Source organism: Myodes glareolus, chromosome 7, assembly GCF_982192425.1.
Source record: "Myodes glareolus chromosome 7, mMyoGla1.1, whole genome shotgun sequence".
NCBI classification, from domain to species: Eukaryota; Metazoa; Chordata; class Mammalia; order Rodentia; family Cricetidae; genus Myodes; species Myodes glareolus.
The window spans coordinates 38,377,814-38,396,767 of record NC_142032.1 but is presented as its reverse complement, the minus strand read 5'-3'; the positions used below and the strand labels follow the sequence as shown (position 1 = coordinate 38,396,767).

Below are 18,954 nucleotides of genomic sequence, written 5' to 3'. Positions count from 1 at the left end.
CTCTGGTCCTTATGACATGCATCAGATGCTCTCAATCACCCAATCATCTCTTCTATCCCCTGAAATGGGCTTTTATTTAGCCCCAAAGCTACTGCCGTTGTACGGCACAAGTGAGGAGATTTAGGCTGCTCAGTTTATATGGACTAGACAGATACTCAGGCAGACAAGCATTAACCCACTCTGCCTGATTCAAATAGGAATTGTTTAGACGATGCATATTCTTTCTGCAACTGGATCCCAAAATTTTGTGATCCTATTAATAGCAGGTTTAATTTCTTGTAACACCGATCTTGAGAAAAGTATAAAAAAAGAAAAACATTCAGAGACCTTGTTTCAAACTTCACCTTCCCATTCCCTGGCTGTGTGACTCTGAATGAACAGCTCAACTCTCAGGAGATCTCTCCCTGCCACTATAAAATGGAGATAAACCCTTGTTTCACAGGATTATTCTGGAAGACGAAAGGTATTCAGCAAGATGCCACTGTGCCACCAAGATCCTGGGGCTGCAGCACTGCACCGCATCCTCCCATGCCGGTAGAACCACCAAGCACCAGGGATCTTTAAGAGGTGAGCAGCTCCTTTGATAGGGAGCCATCAGGCTACTGAGGGTATACTCTCAAAAGAAATTGGGTGGCCAGTTTTACTTTCCCTCTTAATCCTGCCCCAAAATGTGGCTACTTACCCTGACATGCATTCCCCCAAAACGTGCCACACTTATCAGACCAGTGGGGTGACCTGATTTTGGACTTAAACCTCCAGAACTGGGAATCAAATGTCTTTGCTCCAACATAGCCTGTGTCAGATATTTTTTTTTAGCAGCAGAAAGCTAACTAATACAGTCAGGCAGCATGCTAAGCACTTTGTTGCATCTAATTCACCCAATAATCTTAAGAGGTTTGCAAAGTGCAAACCAAGTCACCTAATTAATGTCACTAATGATAACAGCATTGGGAGAAAATACTTTTCACTGTTTCAGAATGACAGAGATTTCAGACAAAGAAATTAACAGCGGCTACTTACTGGACAGTCCGTTCCAAACCGCCAATATGTTGAATTACACAGTTTTTTCACTGTCTCAGGACCCTCTATGTCAAAATCTTTGGGGAAAGCTTCTCTGTCACGGTGCCTTCAGGGAAAAAAAGTTTTAAAACGTTACTAGGAAAAATCCTTATTGACCATGCATTGATTTTTAAAAACTTTAAATTTGCTATATTTCGTGCTATTCTCTTAATCATAAATTTGTCAGATTTATGATGGATGATGTATTTCTCACCCCTGTTCAAGGAATTCTGAGACTACTCCCTAAAAGTAACTTGGCACATTCAATAAAACTTACATTGTCACAGAAACAGTACTTAACTAACACAGTAATTATTCAATAGCTCCAGTGAACTGAATCTTATTTAATAATGTAAATTAATTACTGACAGTAAATTCAAAAATAAGATATGGGAATAGCTTTAAAAAGCAACTTGTCTCTTTAGAAAGTCTCTCTACCGTGAATTTTAATTATGTTGTTTCTCAAACAAGGCAGGCTGTATGATTGATAACCTGGATGGTCCCGGTTTCCAAAGAACATCCGAGGAAACTGATAACCACCAGCTAAAAACCAAGCGACAAAGACCCTCTTCCTTTTTTTTTAATTAGAGATTTATTTATGTGCATGACTGCTCTAGTGCTTTATCTGCATGTATGAGTTTATCTGCCAGAAGAGAGCATCAGATTCCACTATAATTGTGAGCCATCATGTGGTTGCCGGGAATTGAACTCAGGACCTCTGAAAGAGCAGCCAGTGCTCTTAACTGCTGAGCCAACTTTCCAGCCACAAAGCCCCACTTCTTAAGGTATGTGTGGAAGAGGAGGAAGTATTCCAGTCATCTTGGCTAAGAGGAGGTTAGGGCTAACTTTAAAAGGAGGGGGGAAGAGAAAGAAAGATTTGGTATGGTAAAAGGCAAGGAAGTGCTGCGATTGACAAGCGAAGTAAATTTTCCTATAGCTGTTTTAGATTGCATAAAGGAAGTTGAGACCAAGCATTGGCAGAAAGGGCCCTAAGGGATGCAAGGCGGGGACTTGCACATGGGATACTCAAAAGCACATCCAACCCTCTGTTTACTCAGTTGAAACTCATAAGGCCCCACTTGGTGAGATTTGAAAATGGCATATCCCCTCTGAAACTCAGGCATACATTAGATTTCCTCAGTGACAGTGCTGGGAGATCGATCTGAGAAGAGGCAATAAGGTCTTTGAGGTGTATGGGAACCTTTCGTTACTGGGTTAGTGTGGTAGGTTGAATGTAGTTGGTCCCCATAAGTTCATAGGGAGTGGTACTACTAGGAACTACGGCTTTGCTAGAGAAAGCATGCCACTGTGGAGACAGGCTTTGAGGGCGTCTATGCTCAATCTCTGTCTAGTGTCTCAGTTCACTTCCTGTTGTCTGTGGGTCAAGAAGTAGGACTCTCAGCTTCTTTTCTGGCATCACGCCTGCCTGCATGCCCCCCCCAATATCCCACCATGATGATCATGGCTTAAAACTCTGAACTGCAAGCCACCCCAGTTAAATGTTATCCTTTATAAGAGTTCCCATGGTCATGGTGTGTCTTTACAGCAATAGTAACCATAATGAAGATGGTTTTCGTAACACTAGATGAACTCTCGCTCTTGAGAGACTGGATTAGCTACCTTGAAAGTAGACTGTTATGTGGAACTGCCCCTTACACTTGCCTCTTCTATTCTTATCTGCTCCTCCTGCTTGGCCATGAGACCTAGGGTCCTTGGCAGGTACAATCTCCTGACCTTGAACTTCCAACCTTAAGAGTTATGAGTTTTCTTTGTATAAATTACCCAGAATTGTGGTCTGAGTATGAAATTCCATCGTAGAATCATGTGTTTGAACGTTCGGCTTAAACTGTTTGGAAAATTATAGAACATTTTAGGAGGTGGGTTCTTATAGTCATTGTAGTTGGTTCTAAGGTTTGACATCTAGGCCCTGCTTCCTGTCTTCTCCATTTCAGGCTGAGGATAAGCGATGACCAGTCAGTTCATGTCTAACTTTCTTAAGTTGCCTTTGTTGGGTCTTTGGTCACAGAAACTTAGGGTTTCTATTGCTCTGAAGAGACACCATGACCATGACAACTTTTATAAAGCAAAACATTTTATTGGGACTGGCTTACAGTTTCAGAGGTTTAGTCCATTATCATCGTCATAAGGCATGGAGGTGTGCAGGCAGACATGATACCGGAGACGGAGCTGAGAGTGCTACATCTTGATCCACAGGCTGTGGAAGGAAAGACTGTGTTACAATGGTCAGACTTGAGCCTATAAGACTTCAAACCCTGCCTCCAGAGTGACACACATCCTCCAAGACCACATCTACTCCAACAAGGATACTACTCCTGGGCCAAGTATTCAAACACATGAGTCTATGGGAGTCATATCTATTCAAACCACCAGAGTAACAAAGGAAATGACTAGTGCATCCAGCCACCAGCATTTTGCCGAAGCAACAGAAAGCAGACTGAAATAGTGCTACATTTTGCTGGGCTGCATTTGCAACAGGCACAAACTTGCATTGGGGAACAAGACTAATGGAGTCTACCTTCAGCTACTCCCGCTTCTGCAGAAATCGACATAACTAAGCAATTAGTTGGGAAACCTTAATTTGGCCAATTTCTTCCAGCTGTGAGGGTATTTTATGGTTTTTTGGCACTCAGAATCCCTCTTTGCTGTCACTTCATTAGCAGAAGCATCGCGACTTCCCTATGACCTCCCATTATGGATCCACCCATGATGCAGGCTGGGCATTTGTGTATCTGTTGTCCATCTGCATGACTGAGAAACAGCTGTTAAAGGTCCATTGCTATGTAAGTTGCATTATTTTATTTTTTGTTATCGAGGGTTTTAGTTTCTTGTATATTTTGGACATGGATCCTCTGTCAGATGAATAGTTGGTTAATATTTTCTTCTTGCTTTGCTGTCTCCACTGCTGTGATGACGTTTTTCAAATGATCTAATCGAGTTTGTCTACTTTTGCTTCTGGTTTTGTGACTTTTTTCAAGGCAGGGGGGTGGGTTGTCTTCTTTTAAAAAGTTTGGCCCACTTCAATGTCTTGAAGCATTTTACTGATTTTTTTTTCATTCTAGTAGTTTAAAACTTCAGGTGCTATAATTAAATCTTTAATTTTTTTAAAACTATTTTTGTTTTTGTGTTTTTAGAGACAAGGCTGGTCTCGAACTCCTGGTCCTTTCGGTTGAGGCTCCTGTATGCTGGAAGTATGGGCACATGCTACCACACTGGGATTTTTCATCCATTTGCAGCTGTTTTCTGTTTGTTTGCTTGCTTTCTTTTGTTGTTTGTTTGTGTGTTTGTTTTTTTGCAATTGATGAGACTGGGTCCAGTTTTATATTTCTGATGTGCGCCTCGACGAGTAGGGTCCAGCCTCGACGAATTTCGCCCCTACCCCTTCACTGAAAGCCCCATCCTTTCCCACACACTTCATTTTTAAAGAGCCGGTGTCACCGATGCTCTAAGCTGAGTTCACAACACGTTAGGCACACATCTGTGAGCTTGGCTACTGCAGTCCGAGGGCAGAGGACTGATGTGTGTGAAGACAGCTCTGCCTCCAAAGCAAAACCAAACACAGTTTTAGTTATGAAATCTAGGTAGAGTGGGATGCTGCCAGGATTGATCAAGAAGCTGCCAATAACACTGCTGAACTCTCACGATGTTTGGGTAAGTGCCCACCACTAAAAGAAACAACTGGAAAAATACGTCATTAGCACAGAGGTTGAAACAGCTGTGGAGAATAGACGGATCTCTCACTCAAATCAAAGAGCCTTCCAGAGCATTTCTTCCCCGGAAATGGGTGGGACCCATTTCAAGTATTTGAAGAGAACATCCAAAACAAAATGGTCACCCATCAACTCTAAGAATAAGACCTTTAGCATAAAACTCAGCATAAAACAAAACAATCCTACATTCTTTCAAATTGAGTAAATTTAACCGTGTTTGAAGAGGTGCTACACTGTCACTGTAGCCTGCCCAGCAACTTGGATTACCAAAAAGACTGTCACTGGCCAGCCCTGGTCAGGTCCAGGGTCTTTCGCAGGTCTCCATTCAGACATGAATTTCAAAGGAGCTGGTCTGCAATTAGCTCAAGGCCAAAGGCGTTTGAATATAGGTGTTCTATGCCACTGAATTCCAGGTCGGGGAACATCACAGAGAAACGGACAAAGAGAATGTGAGATGGATGGCAGGGAGAAGAACAGTGTCACTATCTGGGTATGACAGCCATTGAAATCTCAAATTTACAGCTGCCATGATTCCTCACACTGGAGCCTGGGCAAGACTGGCCCTGTCAATAGTATAATGGAGGGATAGAAAGCTCATTGTTTCAAACAGGGTTACTATCACTGTGATAAACACCATAACCAAAAACAACTTGGAGAGGAAAGGGTTTATGTGGCCTGCTCTTTCACATCACTGTTCATCATTGAAGGAAGTCAGAACCGGAACTCAAACAGGCAGGAGCTGACACAGAGGCTATGAAGGGGTACTGCTTACTAGCTTGCTCTCCATGGCTTGTTCAGCCTTTTTTCTTATAGAACCCAGGACCACCGCCCAGGAGTGGCATCAAACACTAAGAAAATGCCCTCCAGGCTTGCCTACAGCCCAATCTTATTTCTCACTTGGGGGTCCCTTCTTTCTGATGACTCTATCTTGTGTCAAGTTGATACAAACCTAGCCAGCGTGTTCAAGGAGCCTTAGCTTTCCCTACTGAAGAGTCTATGACAGAGAGAATCATTGTCTTCAATTACATACTCACTGGTGAGTCCACCAGGCTGCAGCGGATAATTCCAAACCAATGGTCATAACAACAGCTTAATTTAAACTCAATGGATCACAAAACAAAACAAAAAGTCATGAATGTGAGGAACAGATTTGTTGGGAAGAGGGAAAGTTCACAGGAGTGGGGGGCAGGAGAAGAATTAAACTGCATTTTATACATGTATGAAAATGTCAAAGAACAAATTTAATTAACAAACGATATTAAAATTCTTTTTAGATAAAACTGATTCACAGTGTAAATATTAAATTCTCAAGAGTATTTCAGAAACTAGCAGAACATAATCAAAACCTTATCCACTTTGTTTCTAACATATAAGCTCTACAAAACCTTGATCCATTTTGTAATCAAGACAAAGGACGCTGATGTTGTTGTGAAATAGGGCAGTACATTTTAGCCCGTGGTCTGGACTACCTTGGAATAATAGAAAGTGTTCCAAATCTGGGACCTGTCCTGATTCTAAAACCAGAAGCTTTTTTAAATTCTTAGACTAGTTTTTAAACTCAAACTTAATAAGTGAGAAATGTTTGTCTTTACTTCACTATGTTATTATGAAGATTTTATACAAAAATATAAAAGCACTCACAGAAAAGCAACAGAGTAATTTGGCTTTTTTTTCAACATTGAACTATTTTACAAATACTAAATATAATACAACATATGTCATTAAAAAGTCATGTAAACACAAAAGACTCTGTGTAGTCAAAGTAATTCTCAGCAAAGGGCATTGCCATATGTGATTTCAGGCTGTAATGTAGAGGCATAGTAGCAAAAGGTAACATGGTACTGGCACAAAAGCAGGTATGTAGGACATCACAGATATAAACCCACACAGCTCCAAGCACCTCGTCCTTGACAAAGATAGCAAAAACACATATTAGTGCAAGAAAGACAATCATTCAACAGATGATGCTGGGAGAGCTGGGTGTCTACTATAAAGAAGAAATTGAATCCTTATCTCTCATTCAGCACAAAAATCAATCCCAAATATATGAAAGACTTCAAATATAACACATGAAATTCTGAAATTATTAGAGGAAATCCTTCGTGGGATAGGCAAAGGTTTTATCAACAGGGCTCTAGTCACTCAAGAAATAAGACTGAAGCTTATTAATTTCATGGTCTCATTCCCATTTGTCAAATCGGAATAACTCATCAAGTGAAGCATGGGAGAATGTCTTTAGCTTCCATTCATCTGACGAAGGAGTAATATTTTCTAGCATATACAAAGAACTCAAAAATCTGAACAACAGGAACTCAAACAACAAAACGATGAAATAGGCAGTTCTCCAAAGTTGAAAAGAAAGTGCTCAATAAACACATGGAAAAGTAGACACTCAACTTGGCCAGGCACCATAGAAATGCAAATTGGAACTCTGTCTCATCAGAGTAGAATGATAGCCACAAATGTTAGCAAAGATGTGGACAGGGAGCCTTCACACACTGCTGGAGAGAGTGCAAACGAGTCCAGTCACTATGGAAGCTAGAGCAGACACTGTCAAAAGCATAGGAATAGAACCACTGTGTGATCCGTTCCTATCACTCCTAGGTTTCTGTTCAATGGACTCTAAGTGAACACATCACAGAGACATGTGCACACAAGTGTTCACTGCAGCGCCATTCACAATAGCGAAGCCATGGAATCAGCTCAGGTGTCAAGCAGCAGAAGAATGGGTGCCAGCCATACGGAGTGAAGCTAAACTATTGTAGGAAGATGGAGACAACTGGAGGTAATCATATGAGCAAAATGAAGCTAGTGTTAATAGACATGCTTTCTCGCATTTCGTTATTCCTAGATTCTACATGGATAGATAAAGTCACATACATATGACATGAAAGTAGAACTAAACTGTCTAGAGGAACAAAGGAAACAAACAGGACAAGCTGACAAAGAGGAAAGGGGGATTGTGGAGAACATGTTTAAATAAGTATCACGTGTTTATATGAAAATGTCCTCGTGAAACTCAGTGTCATGTACAATAAAAACACACAATGAAATTTAATTTTAAAAGAATGAGCGTATGTTGATGTCCAAAGTCTATGGGTTTGTTGGGGCCATACTAATCTAAGTGGCACGTGCTGCCTCTCAAGCTCAAAGCTGTAGCCAAGGGCATGACCCTACTACAGCCAGGGTCTGTGATGATGTCCGTGGCGCATGTTACCAACTGGGGGTCACATGGATGCCCTTGGTCTGGACTGCCTCCCGAAGACATGCTGATGTCTGAGGGCTGAGTAGAGATGTCCCCGCCTCTCATCAGCTCTGGAAGAAATGGTCCCACATATCAATGGAGAGCTGGCCCTAGTGGCTCAACCAAGGGAGAACTGCTTCCATCCCTCACCAGCTGCCATAATGTGAGAGCTGGCTCCACCCCTCACCATGAGCACAGAGGAAGAACTGGCCCCAATAACCTGTGCACAGAAGAGCTGGCTGTGACCCTTGCCTGAGAAGGGTGGTCATGGTGGAGGCCTGGACTAACCAATTCAGCTACCACCCAGGACCACATCCAGGGTTTTGAGTTGGCCCACCTCAACATTTACCCCATCTGTGATCTGCTGGAGCTCATGAAGGAACCAGTCTTGTCCCGGGGAATCATAGCCACAGGGTCTCCATGACTCAGCAGGAGGATACCTGAGAGAAGTTTCAATGAGGGCCCAACAGTCAAGATTTGCCAGAAGCTTTGAACCTGACCAACAACTCAATGCAATGAACATTTGCAAGTAGAGCTGTTTGGGCAGGAGGGTGTACTTCGTGACAAACCACAGCTCCCAAGGCCGCTAAGACAAAGGAATGTGTGATGAAGAGGCGGGAAAGAGGGAGGAGAAAAGTGTTTTTTTGTTTTGCTTTGTTTCATTTTATCTATTTTTATTTTCTTTTCAGAGGAGAGATTACAAGGATGGAGGATAGACATGAAGGGACTAGAAAATGAGTAGGATTGGGGTTATAATATGGAATTCCCAATGAATCAATAAAAAATCTTGTTTTTTAAAAAAATGAGCTATTTCTTCGAAAAGACTGTGTTCTACCAAGCAAACCTGGTAGCTATGGCTATTTCCACCCCCCCATTTTCCTTTAATTGAAAATAGAATTTTTTTCCTTGAGAGAGAAGGAGTACAGGGCCAGGGTCAGAGACAGAGGGAGCATGTGGCAGAAGCCCGGACCCTGGTCCAGAATCATCGGGAAGAGAAGTAGCACACCCATATTTATAAAGGAAGCATTGCTAAAACTTAAATCACACATCAAGGCCCACACACTTATATCGACTTCAATATCCCACTCTCCCCACTGGACAGATCTGCAGACAGAAACTTAACAGAGAAATAAAAGAACTAAAGGATGTCATTACTCAAATGAACTTAACAGACATCTATAGAACATTCCAGCCAAATGCAAAATTGACCACATATTCAGTAACAAAGCAAACCTCAACAGATACAAAAAAAAAATTGGAATAAGCCCCTGTATCTTACTGGATCACCATGGCTTAAAGATAGAATTTAACAAAAACACAAATTCCAGAAGGCTTACAAACTTGTGGAAACTGAATATAGCCCAACTGAATCACCCCTGGATCAAAAAAGAAATAAAGAAATTAAAGACTTCCTAGAATTCAATGAAAATGAATGTACAACATAATCAAACTTATGGGACACTATGAAAGAAGTAATAAGGGGAAAGTTCATGACACTAAATAAGATAAATTGGAGAAATCCAATACTAGCAAATTAACAAAGCACCTGAAAGCTCTAGAACAAAAAGACCCAAACTCAATGCCAAAGACAATGCCAGGAAATAATCAAATTGAGAGCTGAAATCAGTAAAATAAAAACAAAGAGAATAATAATAAAAAAAACAATGAAACAGAGTTAGTTCTTCAAGAAAATCAACAAGATAGACAAGCCCTTATTCAAACCAACCAAAAGGCAGAGAAAGAATACCCAAATTAACAAAATCAGAAATGAAAAGGAGGTCATAACAACAGCCAGGGAGGAAATCCAGAGAATCATCAAATCATACTTCAAAAACCTGTATTCCACAAAATTGGAAAATTTAAAAGAAATGGACAATTTTCTGGATAGATACCACATACCGAAATTAAATCAAGATCAAATAAACAATTTAAATAGACCTATAACCCCTAAATAAATAGAAACAATCATTAAAATTCTCCCAATGAAATAAAGTCCAGGACCAGATGGCTTCAGCACAGAATTCTACCAGAACTTCAAATAAGAGCTAATATCAATGCTTGTCAAAATATTCGACACAATAGAAACAGAAGGAATATTGCCAAACTCCTTTTACAAGGCTACAATTATCTTGATACACAAACTACACAAAGATGTAACAAAGATAGAGAACTATAGACCAACCCCCCTCAAGAACATTGATACAAAAATGCCAAGTAAAATACTGGCAAACAGACTCCATGAACATATTTTTAAAAAATCGTCTACCATGACCAAGTAGGCTTCATCTCAGATATGCAGTGTTGGTTCAACATACTCAAATCTGTCAATGAAATCCACATCATATAAAGAAACAAAGAGAAAAAAACCATGTGATCTTCTCATTAGATGCTTAAAAAGCCTCAACAAAATTCAACACCTCTTCCTGTTAAAGGTCTTGGAGAGATCAGGGATACGAGGAACATATCTAAACACAGGAAAAGCAATTTACAGCAAGCTGAGGGCCAACATCAAATTAAATGGAGAGAAACTCACAGCGATTCCACTAAAATCAGAAATAAGACAAAGCTGTTCACTGTCTGCATATATATTCAATATTGTACTTGAGGTCCTAGCTAGAGCAATAATTCAAGGAGATCAAAGGGATACAAATTGGAAAGGACGAAATCAAACTATCACTTTTCACAGATAATATGATAGTATACATAAGTGACCTCCAAAACTCTACCAAAGAACTCTTATAATCGATAAACATTTCACCTCAGCCTCTGGCATCCATAAACCCAAAGAGTCTGGAATGTTCAGGTGGGGGCTCCAGGCCAAGCCCTCTCCCCTGGAGCTACCTCAGTTCAGACTCCACCCAAGAGAAAGCCTGCCAAGCGATGACCCCTCCCCAGAGCTACTCAAGACCACCCCCACAGGGTATTTAAATGTTGAGAGTTTATCGGAAACCACTGTTTTGGACTAGCTTTCTGCTTCACACTCCAGACCAAACAAGAATGGGGTGGCTGTGCCAAATGCTATGTAATCCAACTGAGCTTTAAAATGGAACAGTTTACTGCCAGCACAGGAGAGCCCAGGCCACCTGAGTCAGTAGGAAATCACAAATGGCAACCCTCCCTGCCATCTTAATGCTCTAAAGAAGTTTGTGAAATGGCCAGTGATTTTCCTACTATTATTATATTTTCTCAACTCTTTTCCTCCTCACAGAAAAAAGTCTGGGTTGAGATCAACTGAACACTCTTGTTTCCGACAATGAGATACTGCCTAGTTGTAGAATTATAAGGCAAGCCAACTGATTTTTGCTGTAATTTTGTATTTTAGCATTATAAATAGAATTAGGAATGGAAAGAAGACGGCTGAGAGAGAATTCAAATGGCAAGCTATATATAAAGCAGCCGGACAACAGGAATTCTGACCCTGGTGTCAGTGGTCGAGGGCTCAGGGCAAAGACCAGCATGAGCAGATCCCATGCTGGATGATGCGCCAAAGATCCAGCTAGCTACCAACAATCACCTGTGCCCTCCAGTCCTCCATCCTCCTCCTATATCTTGAGCCTGACTGATTTGGAACTCATTGTTTCATCAAAGGGTGTGGCTGAGTTGGTACCCAGGGCTCTGTGGGAGCTTGAGGACTCCCTTGTGACCTCTAGATGATTCTACATACTACAGATCTGCAAGTGCCTCTTATACAAACTGGCATAATACTCCATGTGGGTTTTTAGGCTCAACAAATTATCTCAGAGCTTCAGATGAGATCAGAAGCCACAGTTCCCTTCAGCCCACCCCACCACAGGGAACCCTAATCCCTGCTAGCAGAAAAAAGGTGGAGTTAGGGCATAGGGTTCCTGTCATAGCAAAGGGGTCAGGTTATACACTAGGATTTCTGTAGTCTTGTGTATGGAATGAATGAGGAGGAAGTGGAAATTTGCAAAGAAACTTGTGCAAGTACCACATTTCACACTGTTCTAGAATGATCCATTAATGGATCCAGCTCTCATGAGATTGAGGACTTCTTAGACAGAGATTATTTTTGATGCATCTTTTTGAGCTGGTGACTTGCATAGTCTGACATGTTATAAACAATTAGATCTTTTATGATTGATGGACGGGTTGAATCTTTCTACATTTTGTTACTGCTGCTCTAATATAAATGCTGAAAGCAAAGGCTTTCAAATGTGCCCATAAAGAGAAATAGCATCCTGGCTCAGTCTTCAAAAGAACCCATCAGGAGGGAGCGATCATGCATATTGACAGGTTAGCTCTCTGCAACACCAGCCAGTCTCCAGAGGAATTATAAGCTACCTGCTAAACGCGAGCACTCTCACTAGACATATGCATGACACCAATTGCAGAGGGTTTTGAATATGAGAAGTATCTGACATGAGAACAATAAAATTCTGAGCCCAATTCCAGCTTCTGGTTGCTTGACAAGAGACACATTTTCTTTGTAGATCTCAAAGACGTTAAAAATGTTTAGTTAAGACTCCAGATGGCAGAATATATTAACTTTAGGCTTCAGAATTATTAATGTAGTTCACAGCTATGCTGTCAGCTATTGTATTTTCTGATGTAAATGTAGTACAAATAAGAAGAGAGATATATTTTCTATCAAGTTTCATAATCCTCAGCTACCCAAGACTTTAAGAGAAAACTACCCTGGAGAGTCGGTTATGTTCCCCGACTCATTCAAAAATTAAAACCAATAGAAGCAAATGCTGCAAAGAGATTTGATGATCCTTTTTAAGATTTCATAGGCAAAAAGATGCATAGGCCAAGCTAGTGTCATTTTGCAGTTTATACATTAAACCGACAAGGACACTTAGATATATTTGCGGCATTATAAGGAGCTTTTACAGTTTTGAGAGGTATCGTGGCATCTGAGTAGTGAACAGGGGCTTTGTGTGTCGGTGTATCCTATGTTGTGATTTGCAATTCTGCACCATGATCCTAAAATTTGCAGCTTAAACTGTGCTCTAGAGAAAACTACCTGGTGAAGATGGATAGGCCGTACTTTCCTCATCCAACATATATTGAGTGGCATGCAAATCAAGACGCATCGCTGTTATAAATTTCCTACATAGACAATCTTCAAAAACAAGAAAATCCATAGAGAATATTGTAGGCAAGGAAATGAAGAGAGCAGTCGGAGGCAGGAAGCAGTTAAGGAAATGTCAGTCGGATTGACTGCCAAACACATGACTTAGGGACAGCTGAAGAAACACATATCAGGCTGGGTGACAGAAGAACTGATTATGCTACCTGGTACTCATTTCATGATTTCATGTCCAGTAGAAGTAATGACAGCCATCCTGCTCAAACCAAGACAGCTAGCCCTCAATTATCTTCCCTTTCCCGCATGCTTCTCAGGGTTTCTGTGACCTCCCCTCCAAAAATAGCTAGTATTAGTTGGTCAAAGACACTCTGAGCCTAGTGTGGTAGTTCAGGCCTGGAATTACAGCATCTGAGATGGGGAAACAGAAGGTTCATGAATTCAAGGCTACAGAGTGATGAGCCCATGACTCAAAAAACAAAATAAGAGAAACCAAAAAGTTATTCTGGGTGGAGGAAAGGGACTCAAGGGAAAGACTTAAAGATTTTAAAAATGGATTAAGCATTCGCTGGTGTTCACTGTGGTGCAGAGGACACCTGAACAGTGGTCTCAACCTGAGGGTCAGATCCCTTGGGGGGGGGTGTTAAATGATCTTTTCATAGGAGTCACATAGCCTGCATAGCAGATATTTACAGCATGATTCCTAACAGTAGCAAAATTGCAGTTATGGAGTAGCAATGGAAATAATTCTATGATTGGGGGTCAGCACAACATGAGGAACTGTGTTAAAGGGCCCCAGCAATGGGAAGGGTGAGAACCACTGCTCTATGGAGTGTTACCTGGCATGAACATTAGTCGCCCTTCCTGCTGCCAACAAGCAAACACCATCTACTTCTTTGTGCAACTTCCCTCCCTTTAATCTCATGATTAGTCTAGAAAATATCAGAGTCTAATGTCCATTTTCGTGTGTATTTCTATGATTCCGTGTGTTAGCCACACTGAATAGATAATAGAAGGTTATTTGGTTCCAGAGCCATTCATTTTATTTCTAATCCTTTGCTATCTAAGACTTTAAAAGAAAATTACCCTGGAGAGTCAGTTAGATTCCGCAAAACATTAGAAACTCCAAACCAAAACAAATGGGATTTTCTTTGTAAATAGGATCTAGGGTTAAAATAGCTTCATCAGAAACATAGCTAAAGGATGCAAATTTTTCCATTTTCTTATGAGAAATCATCCAAAAGCAGGAAAAGGGGGAAAAACTTAAAAGTGAAACTAAAATACTGGCAGAAGCAGGCACTGTAAGCCCCAGATTATACCATGTGTGTGGGCTACTTAAAAGGAGTCAGAACCCAGTGAAAGCCAAGTAGGAGATGGGCAGAGAAGGGGATCATGGGAAAGGTGTCTGTGCTGGCTACTTTTATGTCAGCTTCATCAGTCATTGTCATCTGAGAGGAGGGAGCCTCAACTGAGAAATTGCTTCCATAAGACCAGCTGCTGGCAAGCCTGTAGGGCATTTTCTTAATTAGTGATAGATGTGGGAGTGCCTAACCCAAGGTGGGCAGGGTCATCGCTGAGCTGGTGGTTCTAAGTTCTATAAGAAAGCAGGTTAAGCAAACCATGGGGACCAAGACAGAAAGCAGCACACCCTATAGCTACTGCATCAGCTCCTGTCTTCGGGTTCCTAGTCTGCTTGTGTTCCTGTCTTGACTTCCTTCAATAATGGACTACAATGTGGAAGAGTAAGCCAAATCAGCCCCTTTCCTCCCTAACCATCTTTCTGTCCTGATTTTTTTTAATTAATTAATTAATTAATTTAAAATTTCCACCTCCTCCCCACCTCCCTTTTCCCTCTCCCTCCCCACCTCCTCCTCCCTCTCTAGCCTTAAGAGCAGTGGGGTTCCCTGCCCTGTGGGAAGTCCAAGGTCCTCCCCCCTCCATCCAGGTATACAAAGGTGAGCATCCAAACAGACCAGGCTCCCACAAAGCCACTCCATGCAGTAGAATCAAAACCCAGTGCCATTGTCCTTGGCTTCTCAGTCATCCTTCATTGACTGTCACATTCAGAGTGTCCAGTTTGATCACATGCTCCATCACTCCCAGTCCAGCTGGCCTTAGTGAGCTCCCATTAGATCAGTCCCACCGTCTCAGTGGGTGGACGCACCCCTCGCGGTCCTGACTTTCTTGCTCATGTTCTCCCTCCTTCTGCTCCTCATTTGGACCTTGGGAGCTCAGTCCAGTGCTCCAATGTGGGTCTCTGTCTTTATCTCCATCCATCGCCAGATGAAGGTTCTATGGTGATATGCAAGATATTTGTCAGTGTGGCTATGGGACAAGGCCAGTTCAGGCACCCTCTCCTCTGCTGCCTAAGGAACAATCTATCCTTCTGGATATTGGAAGTAGACAAGATTGCCAGGCAAAAGTTGGGTGCACGGGAGAATGGGGGTGGAAGAAAAGGGAGATGGGTAGAGAGAAGGGTGAAGGGGAGGATTCAGGAAAGCTTGGGGGAATGGGATGGGTGGGATGGAGGAAGGGTGGATATGGGAGCAGGGAAGTAAATATCTTAATTAAGGGAGCCATTTTAGGGTTTGCAAGAGACTTGACTCTAGAGGGGTTCCCAGGTCCAAGGAGAGGTCCCCAGATTGTTCCTTGGGCAGTAGAGGAGAGGGTGACTAATCTGATTTTTTGTCATGCAGTAGTAACCCTGACTGAGACAAGGTCTCTGTGATGAGGTCACTTCATAGGTGGGACCCTGCAGAGTGTTGACTGGACCAGACCACGCTCCATACGGTTGTACCCATGGACTCTTTCACTGTAAACACTGGGAAACACTAGATAGAAGACATTTCAAATTTGTCTCACACACTAGTTTGTAATTCTCAAGAGCTGAAAATCCAGGTCAATTTTTTAATGAAAATCTGTGGTCAGAAAGATAAGAGGAACCTTTGAGTCAAGTCCACCCTCAGTGTTTTCCACACTGCTCTTCAGCATGGGGTATAGGGCGAGTAGCTCAAGGATGCCAATGTTAAAGGGACACAAGCCTATCCCAGAGTCCACTTATGAGAGTTTTACAAGACAGTTTTCTCAGTACAATTCTTTTTTCAGGGAAAACAAAGACCAGGAGCCCAAGACCTCCAGTGGTAAGTGTGTGGTAACCACACAGCACTGACAAGGAAGATAAGACAAGGAGGGAAAGTCAGCTGTTTGACAGTGACAGGAAGAAGAAAGACAAACCACGTGGCCATGAAACCAGAAGGAGCAGCAGAAAGGTGTTGATTCTCTTTATGAATTTACAGTCAGCCATTTCTGCCTGTTTCAAAAGAGAATGTGATGAATTTTAGGAAGTCACTGGGCTGCCTCACTCAGAAGGAAGAAAGAGAAATGACAGGTTACAACAGTTGAAGTCACCAGATATTTGTTCTCTGGGTTTAGAACTAACCACAGCTAGGATGAGGAGAGAATCTAGTGAATAATAATTAGATTGGAGACATGTGATCAATGATTAGAACTTGGGTCCCTTCCTTGGTCAAGTGGGCAAGCTTCCATTGCACATGTGCAGAAAACTGAAACCACTCCCTGATTGCCTTCCTAGAGAGCTTTAATTCCAAGTGCACATTCCTAACAGTGAAGAAGCTATATTTCATTATTTTCAAAACTATGTTATAGTCTCTAGGTATCAAATAACAGATGACAAACAAAATTAACTAATATTTTGAAAGACCTGGATATAAACAGTTTAACAAACAATTTAAGTCAAAGATCAAATGCTTTGGAAATTCAGACAGTAAAGACACCACTCATTAGCCAAGTGTAATGGGGGCACATCTATAGTTCAAGCACTTGTTAGGTAGAGATAGTAGGATCGGAAATTCAAGGGCCTTCTTGTCTACATAGCAAGTTCAAAGATTACTTGACTTACATGAGACCTTACCTAAAATAATTAAACAACAAAAAACATTCAAGAACATATATGATATAACTAAGTACCCAGAGAAAATGTCAGTGCTTTAAGTATGTAACTACTAATAACACTAAATATGAATAGGAAAATTTTAAAATAAAACATCAAATTAAAAAAAACATGGAAGAACAACAGAATCAAGAAATAAATTAGTAAATAAAATACAGTCAAGGGAAAGCAGGGAGATTGGAACCGGAACAATACATTATCCATGCTATAGAATATTATCAAGCAGAAAAAAATAAACTTTGGAAACATACTAAGTCCCCAAAATCCATCAGCTCTACAGTTCTGCTTCTGTGAAGTGAAAGACAACCATATAATCAGAAAATAGCTTAGTGCTCACCGGGGCTTCATGCTAAGGCTTGGGGAATGTCTGGAAGGAAAGGTTTAGGGGAAAAGAGTTTCAATGGGGAGAGTATTAGTTATTTTATTGCTGCTGCGAGAAAACACCATGACCAAGCCAACTTATAGAAAGAAGGGTTTATTGTGACTTATGGCTCCAGAAGGATCAGGGTGCATGCATATCACAGAATCAAGAAGCTGGTCATGGTGGTAGATGTGCATTTTCAAGAAGTAATCTGTGTGAGCATTTTCAAGAAGTAATCTGTGTGTGCATTTTCAAGAAGTAATCTGTGTGAATGGGAGATATGGCTCAGATGGTAAAGTGTTTGCCTGATATGCACCAGACTCTGAGTTCAGTCCACAGCACTGCATAGAACTGTGGGGGCGGGGGGCAGTGTCCATCTATAGTCCTAGAACTCAGAGGATGGAGGCAAGAGGAACATTCTCAGTTACAAAATCATTCTCAGCTACAAAAAGAGTTCAAGGTCAGTCTGATGCATACACATGTGCTTGTGTGTATACACACATGCATATATTTACATATATGTATATATGAAATATATATTCCTTAAAATAGAAGTCTTAAAGCCTACATTTCCATAATTCTGTGTGTATATATTTAGAAAACTGGATGACATACAAAAATTAAAAAGAAAAAAATTACCAAAATTTCCCCCAGTGAAACAAAACGTCAAAATAGATGATTACTAAGGAAGATATAGAGAAAGTTTCTAAGTATCAGATACTTTTCCTTCAGGACATTATCAGTTCCAAGAGGTTCTCTAGGGGCAAGAAATTTCATATTTGTGCCTGACACATGGCAGGACATTTGATGCACCTTCTCCAGCCTATTTATGGAGTGGCACTGTCAGAAACCGGAGCAGTGAGGATGGGTGCCCTAGTTTTTATTGCTCTGATGAGATCATGACCAAAAGTAAGCTGGGACAGAAGGTGTTTATGAGGCTTACACTTACTTCTACATTGTTGCAGTTCATCACTGAAGGAAGTCAGGACAGGAACCAGAGCAGGACAGGAACCTGGAGGCAGAAGCTGATGCCAAGGCAACGGAGGGATGCTGCTTGCTGGCTTGCTCCTTGTGGCTTTCTCAGCCTGCTTTCTTAAAGAACCCAGTACCACAAACTCACAGAAGGCACCACCCACAGTGGACTGACCTCTCCTGATGTGGGAAGACCTTCTGTATATGTGTTGCTTTTATTGGTTAACGAATAAAGAAGCTGTCTTCAGCCTGCACATGGCAGAATAGAGATAGACAGGGAAAACTAAACTGAATGCTGGGAGAAAGAAGGCAGAGTGAGGGAGATGCCAGCTGTGTAGCTGCTGTTGGGGACAGAAGAGTGGGAATCTTGCAAGTAAGCCACAACCATGTGGTGATACACAGATTAATAGAAATGGGTTATTAAGATGTAAGAGCTAGCCAATAAGAAGCTAGAGCTAATAGGCCAAATGGTGATTTAATTAATACAGATTCTAAGTGGTTATTTTGGGAGTCTGGGAAGCCAGGAACAAAGAAGTGGTCTCCTACAACACTCTCCAACATCAATCACTA

General features: G+C 41.4%; 1 protein-coding gene across 1 annotated transcript in view; it reads right to left on the bottom strand.

The window, feature by feature from the left end:
* The window catches only part of Cfap95 (cilia and flagella associated protein 95), a 95,397-nt gene that overhangs the window by 59,182 nt on the left and 17,261 nt on the right, over positions 1–18,954 (bottom strand). The window contains exon 2 of the mRNA XM_048438668.3: positions 1,021–1,126. Within this exon, the coding sequence (XP_048294625.2) occupies positions 1,021–1,126 (106 nt within the window). The remainder of the gene's footprint in view (positions 1–1,020; positions 1,127–18,954) is intronic.